We start from the raw sequence: 18,372 nt of genomic DNA, 5'->3' as shown, positions 1-18,372 counted from the left end.
ACTTGCTGTGAAATAATGAGAACTCTGTAACTTTGTGATAAATAGCCCTGAAAAGAGAGTCTACTGCTAGGATCATTCATTCCTTCATTCATTCAGGTACTTTTCAGGTATCGGGGTAGAACATAAACAAAGCAGGGGCACCTGGATGGCTTAGTTTGTTAAGCGTCTGACTTTGGCTCAGGTCATGATCTCACAGTTCGTGAGTTTGAGACTGGGATCAAGCCCTGTGCTGACAGCATCGAGCCTGGAGCCTGCTTCATTCAGATTTGGTGTCTCCCTCTCTCTCTGCCCCGGCCCTACCCCTGCTCACACTCTGTCTCTCTCAAAAATAAATAAACACTAAAAAAAAAAAAAAAAAAAAAAAAGCAGACAAATTACTTGCCTTCAAGATGCTTACATTTCTGTGAGGGACACATACAATAAACAAAAATGTGTGGTTACAGAATGTTAAAAGTGCGATGCATTTAACATTATACATTCCTGTGACTCTAAGCCGAACTGCCTGGGTCTGAGTACTGGCTCTGTCACTCATCAGCTTTGTGATCTTGGGAAAGTTACGTAACCCTCTCTGTGCCTCAGTTCCCTCCTCTGTAAAATAAAGATAATAAGATCTGCCCAAGCTTCCAAGTCCTCTTCTGCAAAAAGTCTCTGCAAACTGTAAAGCTCTGAACCAACAGAATTATTGTTTACTTCTCATTATAATTTTGTTATCATTTTAGGCCCACAGAGTTTTAATCCCAGCACTTCCAATTAATTTATAATGAAATAATCTCAAGTGTGGTCCCCAGACCAACAGCATTAACATCACCCGGCAGCTTGTTAGAAATTGGCATGATGTTACAGTGTCAAGTTAATATAAGTAAAATACGTGAAACAGAGCCTGGCTCATAGAAAGCATACTACCTGGGTGTTAGCTCTTGTGACTATTAAGTAATGGCATGTGACCAAAAGTCACTCACTGTGGGAGGGCAAAGTCACTCGGGAGACATGGTCAGGGAAGGTAAGATTTGAATTGAGTTGGTTGGGAGGGAGGGATGAGAAGGCAGTAGGTAGGTGAAGAGTCTGGGGACAAGGACCCCAGGTAGGATGTGATGATGCCTTAGGGGTGGGGTGGTGATGCTGGAGCCCTTGGTGCCCTTTCCCATGGGAACTGATTGGAGCCCTTTCCCCTGGGACTGCAACCCTAAAGGCAGTCCCTCCGTGTGGCTCTGTGGATTCCCAAGGAACACTGGGGCCATCCTTTGGAGCCCATGTGGGCGTGAGGGGACAAAGGGCACCCCGGCAGGAGGACCCCCTCCTCCGAGGGGCTTGGTGGCCTGGCCCCACAGCCCTGAGTCCTCATCCCTGCAGGCCCCCCTACCAGCTCCCTCAACACAGTGACAGGCCCCTTCCTTCTCAGACAAGTTCCCAGAGGAAAGAGGGAGAGTGGCCACATGATGTCCCCATCACACCCTACCTTAGGTTGCTCCTTCCCATTATCCCAGGAATGCTGAAATTAAATTCCCACTGACTCTTAGGCAAATAATCCTCCAAAGTGAGACTCTCACGTAGCCTAAGAACTGATTCTAAAAACTTCCTTAAAAAACAAAACAAAAATACCAAATCCCAAACGACAACAACAACATGGAGTAACTAGATCAAATGGCCATAAGGTTGTCCTCTGATTCCAGGGTCATGTCCAGCAGCCCAGTCCTGCTTAGTTCAGTTCATTCGGTTGAATCTCTAACCATAACCAGTGTTACTTACTGAATGTGGCTCTGAAACTGGCATTGTTGAGATCACCTGGCTCTTATACTAACACCTTGGGTGTTAGTGCTGGAGATAGCTGCTGGTATTGCTAATGTTTCCCACTCTTTCAGCACTCAGGAAACACCAGTCTGAGGCACCTGTTCTAGATCAGGGCTTCTCCAACTGCAGTGCATCTAGGAATCGTCTGCAAATCTTACTGGATGCAGGCTTGATTCAGTGGGTTTGGGGTGAGCCTGCAATTCTATAGTTCTAACAAGCTCCCAGGTGATGCCAATACTTCTGGTCTGGGGACCACACCTTGAGAGTATTTCTTTTCTTTTTTAAAAAAAAATTTTAATGTTATTTATTTTTGAGAGAGAGAGAGAATAGAGTGTGAGTGGGGGAGGGGCAGAGAGAGAGAGAGAGAGAGAGAGAGAGACAGAATCCGAAGCAGGCTCCAGGCTCTGAGCTGTCAGCACGGAGCCCATGAACCATGAGATTATGACCTGAGCCAAAGTCTGATGCTTAACCAACTGAGCCACCCCGGCACCCTGAGAATATTTCATTATGAATGAATTGGGAGTACTGGGATTAAATAAACCCCCCTGGGTCTAAAATGATAATGACAAAACTATAATAAGCAGTAAACAGTAATAGTTCTGGTGGTTCAAAGCTCCACAGTTTGTGAAGACTAGGCAGAAGAAGAGTTGGAAACTTAAGAAGGTAAGATTTGCCCAGGACAAATATCACGGGACACTGGATCCCCCAGTTCAGGTGGGGGGCACCTGCCTACATTATGCTCATGTAAATCTGCCTTAAATGTGAAGTGCAGGGCAACCCCTGTAGGCCTGAAAGTGAGAACTGATCAAAGAAAACACAGGGAAAACCCTTTATTTTTTAATTATAAAAATGATTCATGCTTACTGCAAAAAAAAAAAAAAAAATTAGAAGGTAGAAAAAAAGTATAAAGAAGAACATTTCAAGAAAGAAAAAGCATAGCTAATATATTAGTGTGTATCTGCCCAGTCTCTTTTCTTCTCTGCATACACATATACATTTTTGCAAAAATGAGATCATACTGTATGTATTGGTGTTTTATAGATGTTTTTTAATGTTTATTCATTTATTTTGAGGGGGGTGGGGTAGGGGAGGGGCAGAGAGAGAGGGAGAGAGAGAATCCCAAGCAGGCTCCACACTGGCAGCACAGAGTCCGATGCAGGGTTTGATCCCATGAACCGTGAGATCCTGACCTGATCTCAGGTCATTGAGAGTCAAATGCTTAACTGACTGAGCCACCCAGTCAGGCTATACATATAGTTGCCCCATACGTATTGTTTTATGATGCTTTTTTTTTCATTTAAGATTCTATTGTGGGCATCTCAACAATCACTTAGAATAAATCTATAGCTTCATTTTTAAGGATTCCATTGTATTTCATTATACCAATTCATTTAACCAGTCCCTTGTTGATGGACATTCAGGTTTTTTCCAGTTCTTTGATATGATAAACACTGCTTCAGTAACATCATTTTATATGCAAGCTTTTGGCCATACTTGATATTTCCTTAAAATAAAAACCTAGGAGTGCAGTTAATGGTTCAAGAGGCACAGAGTGCAAATTCTGATAAGCTGGCCCTTAGCAAGGTGGTATCTGTCCAGCTGTGCACGGGAAAGGAGATGTGTTCACCTGAGTGCACCCTGGGTATTTTTTTCCAACCTCTGCTAAAGTGATAAGTGAAACCAGTTTCTCATTGTTTTCATCTCTATTTCTTTGACTATTTATGAAATTTCACTCATTTTCATGTTTCTTGGCCATTTGACAACATCAACATTTTAACTAATATTTGCAAAACTGAAACCGCAGCCACTTTTTTTAAGGCAGACATATTGAAAAATATTAAGAACCAATAATGTTCAATATTGAGGTTTTTATTACACAAAGTCCTCTGACAAATGCACAAAGGAGTAGTAAAATTATGGTTAATAACACAAACATATGGGTAAAGGTTCAAATCCCAGCTCTGCCACTTACACCCTGTGTGACCTTGCCAGGTTGCTTAAATCCTCTGAGCTCAGATGATTAAAAATGGGCATTAAAATGGGCACAACGTTTCAGGGTGGTGGGAAGGAACAAAGGAGGCTGTATGAGAAGCACGTGACCCAATGAGTGATCAACAAATGGTTGTTTTTATTAATAGGGAGACACTGAAACCCTCCAAAAAATTAATGGACAAAGGATATGAACGAGAAGTCACAAGTAGGAAACACAGCCAATAAATAAGCACATGGGAAAATGTTTATCTCCTTTAATAATAGAGGAAATGCTAATTAACACAAGGTGCCACCTTCCCCCTCTTGAAATTACCAAAAACATTTTCAGGGATAATTCCTGATGCAGAGGAAGGTGTGGTCAAACTGAGCTGCCCACATTTTGGCGGTTGTGTAATTCTTACCACGTTTGTGGAAAGCAATTTGGCAATATGTATCATCATGCAAACATGTTCACAACCTTTGACCTAGACATTTCCTAAGGAAGTAATTCAAAATATGGAAAAAGCTATCTGTACAATGATGCTTATGCCAGCATTGTTTATAATGGCGAGAAGAGCACGGTTTCTGTTTACATAAAGGGTAAAACCATAGTAAAAAAATACACACGGGGCGCGGGGGTGGGGGCGGCGTCAGGCCTTTTCGGTGAAGTAGTGTAATTTCTCTGTGTTAAAAAGGGACATATAGACACTTTAAGCCTCTAAGTGATTTCTAAATCTCATTTTAATTCAGTTTAATGCATTTCTTTGGAAAAGCTTTTAAACCTCTACTAACAGTGGTCAGATTGATGGATTTAAGTATCTTCTTAAATCTGTTCATTCCCTGGTGGAGTTTGGGGTCGTTTGAAACTAAGGAAAGAAAAAAAGGGGGTGCAGGGGAAGTATTCTCTCATCTGTAAACTAGATTTTCAAATGTTTGGAGAAGGAAAGAAACCAAGCCAGTGTTGCAGCCTTCTTTCTCTGAGCCCCAGGCCATTACAACACAGACCCCATCGAGGGAGTGAGAAATCAGAACTGAAGGAGTCCTGGAGTGGTGAGTTTGGCTGCCTCTGTGTGTGAGCAGCGGAGGGATGAGTCACTTCCTCAGTCACATCCACATCTGTCTGTGCTTTGTGGTGCAGGAGAACCCCAACAACACCTCAGGAAGGCCCAGTCGTGCAGAGACAGCCAGTCCAAGCTGTGCCTGTAGCCACCTGGTCTTTGAATGGTGAGGGCTTCTCGCTGCTAAATTCCCAGGGTGGGTGGGAGCCGGTGCTGGTATAATAGCTCCAGTGAGAGTGGGCGTCAACTACTGGAACAGGTGCCAGAAGCCACTGGCCAAGTTACAGAATCACAGATCTCAGGGCTGGGCATGCCCAGCCTCCCTCCTGATTCACAAACCCTTCTAGCAGTGGCTCGAGTGAGGAGAGCATCAGAGTCATTGGGGAGATTTTTTGATCACGCACATGCCTCAACCTCACCTAGTATATCAGACTTACCAGGGCTGGAGCCCTAGTAGGAATACTTTTAAATCTGCTCAAGATTCTCCTAAGTTCCCTTGGTTAAGAATCAGGGCTGCGGAATACGAAGGGTGGTTTGTCCTGTAGGCTGCATTTGAACATTATCCACACGGGAGATTATTGGGCACCATTATATAGCAACTTCTCATGATGAGTGAAAATCTTCCCTGTCCTTCCCTCTGTCCCCAGTCCCACTGGAAATAAGCCTAATCCCATGTATAGGGGTTTACTTCTCCCCATTCTTCAGCAAGAAATCTGGAGGTTACAAGCTGTAATTGTGCAAAAAAAAAAAAAAAAAAAAAAAAAAAAAGCTATAGATGTAAAATCCTAAGGAGAAATCCTTTGTGTTCTTAAAACTTTCTTTGGCTCAACTGTTAGGCCATATGGATTCAAAATCCTTTATTTGAAGCTTCTATCAGTTAGTGAGAGGCACCAACTCCAAGCTCAGGAGGCACTGTGGACTTCTGCCAAAGCTTGGCTAATTTACCTTCCAAAGGTCAAGAGTCAAGGAGGGAGGAGCAACCATTCCTTGTGGTTTAGCAACCACTATTACATGCACATAATAAGCTCTAATAGAAGCAGATGACAAGGTCTGAAGTTAGAAAGCATTCCGCCACGGGAATGGGCACTTGTCATAAGTGTTCTACTGAGTTTCCGCCCCCTGAAAAAGGAAACAGCATGCTGTTTGTGCTAAATATGACCATGCGTCATCTGGTGTGGACCATTATTTTAACTGACATGCCAGTCATCAGCTTTGACCCTCCTTTTAAATATAGGAGGCAATAGTGATGCCTACTCCCTGAGTCACCACAGGCCCACTATTTTTATTTATTGAGTTAAACCTAGGTTTTGGGATTTTTTTTTTAGATTTTATTAAGTATAATAAAGACAGTTTGACATTTAAAAAACATTCTGATGAAGGATCCAAGGTACTAAATGTTTGTCTTTCAAATTCCTAGTCTAGAACTTCAGATACTCTTTACATACCAATTGTAAAGAGTATTGGCTCAATACTCTTGGCATTGGCATTGGCTTAAGGACCAATGTCCCAGACTAAATTTTCTGTTTTATCACGGACAAGAGGGAAGGAAAAACACAACCAAGTGCAAAATCAGATCTAACAATGCATCTAACGCTGGGGTGTGAAGTGGAGATACACATGATTTATAAATTGAAATCTTGGTAAACTACCTAATACTCCGAGGAATTAATTGAACAAAGGGCTATATATACTCTTTGCTCTTCTGAAAGATTTGATATCTCTCAGACAAGACATGTGCTTTATGAAGCTAGCTGGCCTTTGAGGGATATTTTTATATATATGCAGATCAATGGTCTATATGCTACATATAAAATGCAAATCCCTTTGTGTTATGTCTGATGCAGGATTTGGGATTTAAGAGTCCACTTTAGCTACTCAGTCTTCTTGGAAAACTGTCTTCTCAAGTAGAATTGCCCTTAGCTCTTATGGTTGGCAAGAAGATTTTAAGCGCACAAAGAAGTTTAAAAGAGGCAGAAAAAGAAAGTCATGTGTTAGACTGAACTCACTTGAAAGAGATCCAAGTTTTCCACTTTGGAGAGCAGATGTTCAAATGCCCCGAAGGGGGAGGGTGGAGACAGAAAATGAGGTGTGAGAAAATATGTGACTCAGGAGGAGAGCATGTTTTTCCAAGGAGAGGGGAAGGGCCCAGCTCATCAGCCCCCAACCCCACCAACTCCAGAGCACAGTGGCTCTCTCCACGGAAGGCAGGCCTAGGCATAGGCCTAGGCATAGCTGGGTGTGCTGTATTTGCCAAGCAACTCCTAAGGCTCTCACCCCATCCTCGAGGGGATCAGCCTCATTTCTCACCAGCCACGTGCAGCAGATCTTGGGCACAGTGCCTTCCACACTAAGAATGAGCCACTTTCCCGGAGGGGCTATTACCATATCGCTGGGGCTGAGCAAGGGCTTTGTTAAGAATTGTGATTAACTAGAATTCCTTTGAAGGGGTTAGGATTTCTGTGAAGAAGGCAGGCAGAAGCTACAGCCAAGTCAGAGGGTGTCCTGGTAACTGACAATTGTAAGGCATCTTTCTGATGCCCCCTGGTGGCCTTGTACAGCTAAAGTTAACCCTACATGCCTCCTTAGCTTTTAGCCCCATACACATCGGACAAAATCCACCTTGCTGGGTTTTTTAGATACATTCAGCTTATACTTATGGAGCCAAAGCCACGGGACCTAGTACTGCCATGTGGCACATCTTCTTCCCCTGATAAGAAGTGAATTTGAGGGGTGCCTGGGTAGCTCAGTCGGTTCAGTGTCTAACTCTTGATTTGGCTCTGGTCATGATCTCAGTTTGTGAGATCGAGCCCCATGTTGGGCACTGCACTGAGCGTAGAGCCTACTTAAGATTCTCTCTCTCTCTCTCTCTCTCTCTCTCTCTCTCTCTCTCTCTCTTTCCCTCTCCCCTACTCATATGCGCACTCTCTCACTAAAATTAAAAAAAATCATTTAAAAAGAATTGAATTTGAGACATGAGTATGAAGAAAACTCCAAATATAATTCCATACTTTAAATTTCTATATTGCATATGTGTGCATGATAATTGGATATTATCCTCTGGGGAACAAACCAGATTTACTTTCAACATCTGGTAGACCTGTTCTTACCAGGCCAAGTTGTCGCTGGGTGCAGTTTCTTATAGGGAAGCTCTCAGAAAGGCAGGCAGAAGGGATCTCTGTGTGAAGGACAACATGCCACGCCCGCATCATCCCAGTCTCTGATACTCTCACGATCAGTTTTACCGATACTCTCACGATCTCTATTAGAAGTATGTTAATAAAATAAATAAATAAATAAATAATAAATAAATAAAAAAAATAAAAAAGAAGAAGTATGTTAAATGTTTATTGGATCTTATGCATCTTTTTTTAGGAAGGAAAATATGGAGAAAAAAGGGCACAGAAGGCCCAGCTGTGGAAGGTGTCCCACTGCCCTTCAAGAAAAGGCACTGCATGCAGACTCAATTCTCGGTAAGTTAAGGGGCCTGGTGCTGTGGGTGCTCTGTCTTAAAGGTCCCTCTCCAGGGGTCTGCCCACTGCAGGCAGACCATCTGCCACACCAAATAGCATTACCCAGATTAGGGTGTTACATGTTGTGTTTTTTTGCAAACCGTAAAAAATTAACAATTAAATAGATTCAAACAGATCAAGTGTGGTCAGAGAGTGCGAAAGTGCCCACCTCTGTTTGTGCGGGAGCCACAGGACTCCATGCACTCAGTCGTGCAGTGGCCTCAGTTCTATGTGTCATCCTTTCAGCACGACCCATAATCTGCACCTGGTGAGCTCACAGGACGTGGGAGAGTTGCTGCCGACTTGTGTATAACATTTCTCAGAAGCAAAGAAAATGAGAGCTGGGAGGGGACCTGGAGAGCACCAGGGCATAGAATTCAATGATTTTTAGTCATAGGAGCCTTCCTCCAAAGATAGTTTAAGCAGAAAAACATCCCTGGCAGAACCGCCCTGGGTGAGGAAGAGGTGAGGCCAAGGCCTGCCTGTTCAGGCAGCTCCTGAGCATGAAAATCACCACCTGAGCCTAGTCTACCCTGTTTCTAGGTGAGAAACCAGGTCCGGAGAGCTAACGAGGCTTGTTTACATTCATACAAGCTGTTAGTCAAGAGCCTTTCCTTCAAGTCAGTATTTTTTTGCTATGTCACATGGAGTTCTACTTCTTCTCTGCAGACGACTCATTTTTTTTTTTTTACTTTTTAAATGTTTATTTTTGAGAGACAGAGAGACAGAGAGTGAGCAGGAGAGGGGCGGAGAGAGAGGGAGACACAGAATCCAAAGCAGGCTTTAGGCTCTAAGCTGTTAGCATAGAGCCGATGCTGGGCCTGAACCCATGAACCATGAGATCATGACCTGAGCCAAAGTCAGACGCTTAACTGACTGAGCCACCCAGGCGCCCACCTCCCTTTTTAAAATTTTTTAAATGTTTACTTATTTTTGAGAGAGAGAGAGCGAGAGCGAGAGCATGAGTGGGGGATGGGCAGAGAGAGAGAGGGAGACATGGAATATGAAGCAGGCTCCATGTTCTGAGCTGTCAACACAGAGCTCGACACCCGGGCTCAAAATCATGAATCGAGAGATCATGACCTGAGCCAAAGTTGGCCACTTAACCGACTGAACCACCCAGGCACCCAGATGATTCATTTTCTGATGGTAATAGTAATGTTTCATTGACTGAACACCTACTATATCAAATGCTGTCACAGAGCTTTCAGAATGTGATCAGAAGGCTCGTGGCGGTCCCTGAGACCCTTTCAGGGGACCACGAGGTCCTCTTTTTCCCAGCTACATATGTGTGCAAAGCCAATACTGAAGGAGATTGAATGCAGGTGCAGCTATGTAATCCAGCTGCCTTCTATTAAGCCAGATATTCAAGACACTTGCCCAAACATAAAATACTGCCTCTTCTAATACTCTTCATTAAAAAAAAAAAACCTCTTTGCATTAAAAACCTGTTATTTGGTGAGCATAAAATGAATTACTGTTGGTTTTAAATGACATAATAAATAAAATATTTTTAAATGCCTCAGTTTAAAATTCTATTAAAAAAAAAAGCCTTGGGGTGGCTGGGTGGCTCAGTCAGTTAAGCATCTGACTCTTAATCTCAGTTCAGGTCTTCATCTAAGGGTCATGAGTTCAAGCCCTGCGTTGAGTTCCACACCCAGCATGGAGCGTACTTAAAAAAAAATAATAATAAAAATAGATAAAGAAAAAAACCTTAAAGCCCTAGGACTGTCCATTCAGTCTTGGGAAAATTTGAATGATTCTGCACAAGCAAAAATGACTTGAAATTTGTAAATACGTACCTCTATACCAGTCCATCATCAACTGACTGTTGTATAATAGCTCTTCTCCAATACAGGGGGAGATTTTTCACCACAGGTATAAAACAGGGTGCATATTATGATATATGATAGATAAAAACTGTAATAAGCAGAAGCTCTTTAAGGTCCTCAATTTTAAGAGTGTAAAAGGGTTCTGAAAGAAAAAAAAAATTGAGAACTGCTGACATAGTGTATAACATTTAGCTATCCTTATACCCCTGTAAGTAGGAATTATGATTTTTATTTTATAGATAAGGAAATGGAGACTCAAAGAAATTTAATGACTTGCCAAAGAGCAGTTGTATTATCTACTGCTGTGTAATGTAGTATCCCAAAACTTAATGGTTCAAAACAAAAAACATTTTCTATCTCATAATTCCTATGGGTCAGGAATTTGGGGGCAGCTTAGCTGGGTGAATCAGGCTCAGGTTCTCTCATGAGGCTATGGTCAAGATGTTGGCCAATACTGCCATCATATGAAGGTTTGACTGGACTGGAGAATCTGCTTCTAAGATGGTTCACTCACGTGGCCATTGGCAGGAGGTCTTAGTTCCTCATCATGTGGGCATTTCCAATAGGTTGCTTGAGTATCATTATGACATGGCAGCCAAGTGATCTAGGTCTTTTATGACCTAGTTTTGGAAGTTATACACCATCACTACCACTTTATCTGTGAGAAGCAAGTCACTAAGTCCAGTCCACACTCAAGGAGAGTGGAATTACGCTATACCTTTTGAAGAACATATAAAAGAATTTGTGGACATATTTTCAACCATCACAGCTAACTAGTGGTAGACCCAGACTGCAAACTCAGGTCTGTCTGAACCTCATGCTATTGTAATTTCCTTGAGCTCTGGATTGAGAAGGAATTCAATGACTATTGACTGACTGAGATTTGGGGGGGGGGGGTGGGAAAACCATCCCTAGAGCTCATTCCATTTATGACTTACTCTTTGAAAGATAATGTTACAAAGGAGCGTAATCACGAGAGAAGCAAGGCAGGTAGCCCTGACAGATGCTTTGTCACTCGGCCTCATCTCTCCTGGAACTGAGATGTTGTTTGAACACCCAAGCCTGTGTGCTCACCTATCCAGCACAGGATCTCATGTTCTGGTCTTATCTGGAAGTCTCCACTGCTCACAGCCTGCCAGGTTCTAGACTGGTACCACACACACACACTCTCTATTACTAGCCCCTCTTTGGCAGAGATGAGGGCAAAGCTATAATTCAGTTTCCCATATCAGCTCATGAATTTGATGTAGAGTAAAACCATCTTTTCAATTGTCTGGATGACAAAACACAAGTTCTTGGCCAAAACAGGGTCTGAGAAGAGAATGTGGGTGTGTCAGGGCAAATCTGGAAAAATACCAATCTTGCATTTGTAGTTAATTCAGGGGGTCAAATTCTCACAGATCCATCAGTTCAGCAGGCCTTCACTAAACACCTACATGTGCTAGGAAAACCTTGAGACTTTCCTATCAGATTTGTTACTTCTGAAAACATCTCTCAGTTGTCATACGGGGATTCCAAATGCCATCCTGAGGCTGGTGACTCCCCTTGGTAATGCAGCTGGGGAAGTTGAACACTTCTGCACCTAATGCATACCTCCCGTGGTCAGAGCTCTACTTTCCACACACTCTATGACTATAATGAAGAAACTCACCTGTCCTTTGTGTAACTTGGGATTTTTCAGGTTCTGATACAGGCCACAGCTGCTATTCTGCTCCTGGGACCGGACTGCTGAGTGATAAATGTCAGAACTGCGGCACTAAGAGTCATAATTCTGGAAGAGCCTGTGGCAAAAAACCACCTGAAGGTGAGTGAGACTTAGGGGCCTTAGAAGGAAGGCATAAGTGGGGACAGCTGCTGTTCCCAGGCAGTGAGTTGTATTTCTCTTTTCTTTTTAGAATTTCATTATAGATACAACACCCCAGGAGAGAATTACTTATATCATAGTGAAAGAAGCAACTTTGTCCAGCTCTGCTTTTTAAATGAAAATAAAAATTCTTCATCTTGTAAGTACATCTGCTGCAGGATCTCATCTTTGTAAACAACCTGGTCTCCCAGGCGTGGGGGACCCACACCAGCCACTGCTTCTGTTTGGGGAGGCCCTGGCCTCTCCAGTGTGCTGTCTGGATCTCTAGTACTCATCTGACACTCCCACATCCTGGATGGCAAAAGGCTGGGCCAGGGCTGGGAGATAAGAAATCCTAGCAATAAAGGACTCTAAAAGTTTTTAAGGGCTAACTCAGTGTAAGTTGGTAACAAATTGCAAATATTTGCTAAACAAATGACCAACTAAATAATTGCCACTATTATTGCTATTCAGGAGTGGTCAAAACTTTACATATATCCCTACTGAAAGCATGTAAAGTAATAGACTATTTTTACACTCCTTAAACATCATATTGCTAATTTCAATTAGCAATTTGGAAAAAACTAAAATCCCACATTTATTTATAAAGATGAATAAAACATGCCCCCACCCAAGGAGTTCACAATCTCTTAAGAGGAACTCATACACAAATAAGGAAAGTTCATGGCAAAACGTGGTGCTAGAATTAACAAAGTCAGAGTGTGCTGAGGGAACAAAAAAGGAGGGAAGGACATGTTCCTTGTTGTGCTTCTGAATGACAGTCATATCTGGTTCTTCGACATCCTCTCCTTGTGGGAAAGTTCATACCTCCAGAGCCCTTTCTCTCCTGAGTGACAAGGCGTCAGGGAGAATGTTTCTTATCTTTCACAATTGCCAATTTCCAAGACGAAAGAATGCCATTTACCTGATTGAACTCAGCTGGTGAGTCCCCTACACTGCCATCCCCCAGCTGCTAAATCCTCCAACTGGATGTATTCTCTCAAGATGACAGCCACTAAAACTGCAGAAGCAACAGGGCTAATTTCTTTATCATCTCCCTGGCCTTTGAGTCTATAGCCCATGGGACTTGTTATTCTGATATATGAGGGCATGAGGGAATCAACTATGTCATCTGAAGTGTGACTTTGAACTACATTAGTAAATGTATAGTGTGGCTAAGAGGGTAGATTCATAGGGAGGCATATTTGCTCAATGTTGAAAAGAACCTTTCAGAAACTGGAATGGAGTGGGCTGTTGTAGGAGGACGTGAGCCCCATCTGTAGAGATGTCTCTACAGATCCCATCCAGAGCCAATGTACTTTGTCAGGATGTTGCAAATCTGTGGACTGGACTAGAATCAGAACTGATGACGCTATGGTCCTTCCCAACTCTGAGTTTCTATGTTTCAAATAAAATCCAAAATTATATTTGGAGACTAGCAAAGGATTAAGACTGAACTCATTTGTGCCTCTGCTCATCAGGACTTATGTTTGGGTGGTCAGCATGATTAATTTGGACTTTCTAGCTTCTACCTTCCATGTCTTAGGGACAGTATTTCCCAGATCGCTTGTCAAATGGGACCCTCCTGAGGGGGAGTGAAACCTAGCTACCAGAGACTGATGAATAAGATAGAAGATGTGGAAGGAGACCCAGCAACAGAGAAGGCAGATTTATTGGCTGTTGGCCATTGACTCTTCTCCTTTCCTTTCCCTGGCTTTATTATTGTCTTCCATGGTGGCTTTCTTACATTGATCTTCTCTGTTTAGCCTCTATTTTCTGGAGTTGTCTTAGTAACATAATTTAGTTTTTGACTCCCCAGAATCCTTGCACCTGAATTTGAAGACTTCCAGGAATCCATTTGGTCCATGCTCTTGAAAGGGATTATCCCTCCACTTGTCAGATGAAGTAGCTGAGTCCACAGAAGTTGGACAGCATGCCCAGGTGTCACAGAGTTAGCACCCAGGGAACCTAAATCCAGACTCCTGGTCTCTTGTCTACTGAAAAAACTCCTTTTAAAGGGGCATCTGGGTGGTTCAGTCAATTAAGTGTCTGACTCTTGATCTCAGGGTTGTGAACTCGGGCTCCACATAGGGCACCATGCTGGGTGTGGAGCCTACTTAGAAAAAAAAGTTGAATTTTTTTTTCTTTTTTAGAATTTAACGACTATTCTGTCAATTATTTCCGAATAAATTAATAGATTCAACATAATCACAGAATTTTAGAGATGATCAAGGAGTGCAAAGACTACCCCCAATAACCATTTTGCTCTCCGCAGGTAAGAATTCTGAGAGTTTTAGTTTTTATTTTTTCAGTGCAGAAAGAATTCAGTATATTTATCTATTTTTTAAAATTTATATATTGTTTAATTTACATCCAAGTTAGTTAGCATATAGTGCAACAATTTCAGGAGTAGATTCCTTAAGCCCCTTACCCATTTAGCCCATCCCCCCTCCCACGACCCCTCCAGCAACCCTGTTTGTTCTCTATATTTAAGAGTCTCTTATGTTTTGTCTCCATGTTTTTATTTTTGCTTCCCTTCCTTTATGTTCATCTGTTTAGTATCTTAAAATTCCTCATATGAGTGAAGTCATATGATATTTGTCTTTCTCTAATTTTGCTTAGCATGATACCCTCCAGCTCCATCCACATAGTTGCAAATGGCAAGGTTTCATTCTTTTTGATTGCCAAGTAATACTCCTTTGTAGATATATACCACATCTTCTTTATCCATTCATCCATCAATGGACACTAGGGCTCCTTTCATAGTTTGACAATTATCGATAGCACTGCTATAAACATTGGGGTGCATGTGCCCCTTCGAAACAATACACATGTATCCCTTGGGCTAATACCTAGTAGTGCAATTGCTGGGTTGTAGAGTAGTTCTATTTTTAATTTTCTGAGGAACCTCCATACTGTTTTCCAGAGTGGCTGCACCAGTTTGCATTGCCATCAGCAGTGCAAAAGAGATCCTCTTTCTCTGCATCCTCATCAACATCTGTTGTTGCCTGAGTTGTTAATGTTAGCCATTCTGACAGGTGTGAGGTGGTATCTTGTGGTTTTGTATTTCCCTGATGATGAGCGATGTTGAGCATTTTTTCATGTGTTGGTTGGCCATCTGGAAGTCTTCTTTGGAAAAGTGTCTATTCATATCTTTTGCCCATTTCTTCACTGGGTTGTTTTTTGGGTGTTGACTTTGATAAGTTCTTTATAAAGTTTGGATACTAACCCTTTATCTGATATGTCGTTTGCAAATATCTTCTCCCATTCTGTCAGTTGCCTTTTAGTTTTGCTGAGTGTTTCCTTTGCTGTGCAGAAATTTTTATTTTGATGAGGTCCCAATAGTTCATTTTTGCTTTTGTTTCCTTTGCCCCTGGAGACGTGTTGAGTAAGAAGTTGCTGCAGCCAAAGTCAAAAGAGGTTTTTGCCTACTTTCTCCTTGAGGATTTTGATGGCTTCCTGTCTTACATTTAGGTCTTTCATCCATTTTGAGTTTATTTGTGTAGATGGTGTAAGAAAGTGGTCCAGGATCATTTTTCTGCATGTTGCTGTCCAGTTTTCCCAGCACCATTTGCTGAAGAGTGTCTTTATTCCATTCGATATTCTTTCCTGCTTTGTCAAAGATTAGTTGACCATACGTTTGTGGGTCCATTTCTGGGTTCTCTATTCTGTTCCATTGACCTGAGTGTCTGTTTTTGTGCCAGTACTATACTGTCTTGATGATTACAACTTTGTAATACATCTTGAATATCTGGAGTGTGATTCCTCCAGCTTTTTTTTTTTTTTTCAAGATTGCTTTGGCTATTTGAGGTCTTTTCTGGTTCTATACAAATTTTAGGATTGTCCGTTTTAGCTTTGTGAAGAATGCTGGTGTTATTTTGATAGGGATTACTGAATTTCTTAAAATAAATAAATAAGCTGAATTTCTTTTCCTGAATTCAGAAAGAAAGTTCTTTGTTTTCTATGTTCCCTAGTTTTCTTATTAAGATTTCATGAAATATTACATTCATACAGAAAAGTTCGGGAAATGCTACCCATATGTCCACCAATTGGGGGTCATTTTTGATAACTCTGAATTTAATCATAGCTAACATTTTTCAGCTTGTTCAAAACCAGAATGGATCTGTTCCCAGACATCGAATCCGAAATCCTCTCAAGACGAACATGAGCCCATACCAGAAAAGTATTATTTTATTAATGATAATAACCATGCAATGTGCTTAGTGCATTAAGTTACTGGCTCAAGGTCACTGAGATCATAAATCGTAGAGCCAAGATTCAAGCCAAAGTATGGCTAATACTTCATTCATTTATTTATTCAACAAGTATTTTGAGTGTCAATAGCAGGGTCTTGGTCTAGGTCCTGAGGACACAGTGAAAAATTAAACCACTGTCCCTACCCTCATGGAAGTTACCTTTTTGGTAGAAGAGCCAGTCTTTTAAGTGCCACAAAGGGGGTGTACAGAGTGCTATTACCTAATTTGGGGGTTCAGGGAAGCTGAACACCAAAGGGTAAGTGTGAATCAACTAGCAAAGGGATGTGGAGGTAAGAGGGCATCTAGTCTATGAAGGCTTCCTGGAGCCGAAAGGCCCCTTGGCAAGTTCAGGAACAGTGTAGTGCGAGGGGCTGTGGGGCAAGATGGGGCTGGCAAGGGGAAGCTGAAGGGATGGGTAGGGCTAGACCATGCAGGGGCTTGTCAGCTACAGAAGTATTTCAGACTCAAGGGTATAATAAGCCAATGAAGTTTTTTAATGAGGCTGTTTTTAAAGTTTCCTAGTGTTGGGGCACCTGGGTGGCTCAGTTGGTTAGGCATCCAACTCTTGATTTTGGCTCAGGTCATGATCTCAAGGTTCATGAGATTGAGCCCCCATCAGGCTCTGCGCTGACAGAGCAGAGCCTGCTTGGGTTTCTCTCTCCCTTTCTCTCTGCCCTTCCCTGCTTGTGTTCTCTCAAATAAACTTAAAAAAAAAAAAAGTTTCCCAGTGTTTTTAAAAGATCACTCTAACTACTAAAGGAATGGGAATGGATTAGAGATGTCAAGAATTGGAGCACAGAGGCCAAGTAAGAGCCCAGTGCAATAATCCAAGTGGGGTGATGGTAGCTTGGCCAAGGGTGAAAGAGAAGGAGAGACAGAGGTCTAGTATTCAAGAGCTATTTAGGAGGCAAAATCAATAGTGTAGCAGAGTGGTTAAAAGTTCAGGTTCTGCACTCAGTCTGAACTCAATAGCTACTACCATATGTAGTGCAGTGTTTAAGAATGTGGCCTCTGGGCAGGTCTTGGGTTTGCATCTTAGTTCCGTGTCCTTGGGCTGGTTGCTTGACCTCTTTGTGCCTCCCTTTCCCCACTGTGCGTCTTCATTATTCTCCAAATGGGAATAATAGTAGTGCCAAACTAAGAATTGGGTCAATACATACAAAGCACGTGGAAAGGTACATGGCACTCAGCAAGTGATGGCGATTATTGTTGATCATCATGACTGACTGGATGTGAAGAGAGAGAGGACTCTCAAGCCCATACCCTTCCCACTGCACCACGCTGCCCTGCCTTGCCTGAAGTTTTTTTATTAGCTAGGGGCCGCTGATGCTCTTTGATGTTCTCAACCGGATAATAGATCCAAAGTGTTAAACTGACCTGAAGAACCAACTCCTGTTAATGTGGTAGAGGAGAGACAGGAAGGGAGGCTTAGAGTCACAAACATTTGAAATCAGACTTCCTGGAGATGACTGCTTACAAGTGCTGTAAGTACCAAAGAAGTAATGCTTAACAGAAGAAATCTCAAGTCAGGGAGATATGAAGATGGCTCCATGGCCCACCTGTCAACAGGCAAGACTTGTGGCATCCCCTACAGCCACTATTCATGGCATAACTCCAGGCAGTGCCCTTCACAGAGAATGTGTGAATGAAACCTCCCAGAGCTATGCAGTGCACAACCGAACAACTGTACATAGTGACCCTGGCTCTCCTTATTCACCCAGACCATCATCAGAGAGAGTCATACTTAGTGTAGTAGTTCAGAGGTGCCTATTTAGAGGTGCTGCTTTTCTTCTTTTAATTTATTTTGAGAGACACAGAGTGCACACATGTGGGGGAGGGGCAGAGAGAGGGAGAGAAGGAGAAATCCCAAGGAGAGCTGGTGCAGAGCCCAACGTGGGCCTTGATCTCATGAACCGTGAGATCATGACTTGAGCTGAAGTGTTGGACACCTAACCGACTGAGCCACCCTGGCACCCCAGCTTTTATTTTTCTATTGCTGCTGCCTCATTGCTGTGTAAGCTCCCTGGTGCTGAAGCGAACTCAAAGTGCCTACAATTGGCAGATTTGTGTGCATTTGTTTTATAAATATGCCAAGGTGGAAGGTTGGCCCCCAAA

General features: G+C 42.5%; 1 protein-coding gene and 1 long non-coding RNA gene across 3 annotated transcripts in view; one reads left to right on the top strand and one right to left on the bottom strand.

The window, feature by feature from the left end:
- Positions 1–18,372, top strand: part of AKNAD1 (AKNA domain containing 1) — a 41,578-nt gene that overhangs the window by 21,609 nt on the left and 1,597 nt on the right. For both annotated transcript variants that reach the window (XM_043575728.1, XM_043575727.1), the window contains exons 8-12: positions 4,898–4,983; positions 8,190–8,287; positions 11,840–11,962; positions 12,054–12,161; positions 16,103–16,184. In XM_043575728.1, coding sequence (XP_043431663.1) covers positions 4,898–4,983; positions 8,190–8,287; positions 11,840–11,962; positions 12,054–12,161; positions 16,103–16,184 — 497 coding nt within the window. The remainder of the gene's footprint in view (positions 1–4,897; positions 4,984–8,189; positions 8,288–11,839; positions 11,963–12,053; positions 12,162–16,102; positions 16,185–18,372) is intronic.
- Positions 7,795–10,720, bottom strand: LOC122480873. Its single transcript, XR_006296685.1, has 4 exons — positions 10,673–10,720; positions 10,129–10,300; positions 8,496–8,679; positions 7,795–8,034 (listed from the first exon to the last, which is right to left on the bottom strand). It is a non-coding gene; the product is annotated as an uncharacterized LOC122480873 (long non-coding RNA).

This window comes from Prionailurus bengalensis, chromosome C1 (genome assembly GCF_016509475.1).
Source record: "Prionailurus bengalensis isolate Pbe53 chromosome C1, Fcat_Pben_1.1_paternal_pri, whole genome shotgun sequence".
Taxonomy (NCBI): domain Eukaryota; kingdom Metazoa; phylum Chordata; class Mammalia; order Carnivora; family Felidae; genus Prionailurus; species Prionailurus bengalensis.
The sequence above is the reverse complement of the archived record's forward strand: the minus strand, read 5'-3'. Positions and strand labels throughout refer to the sequence as shown.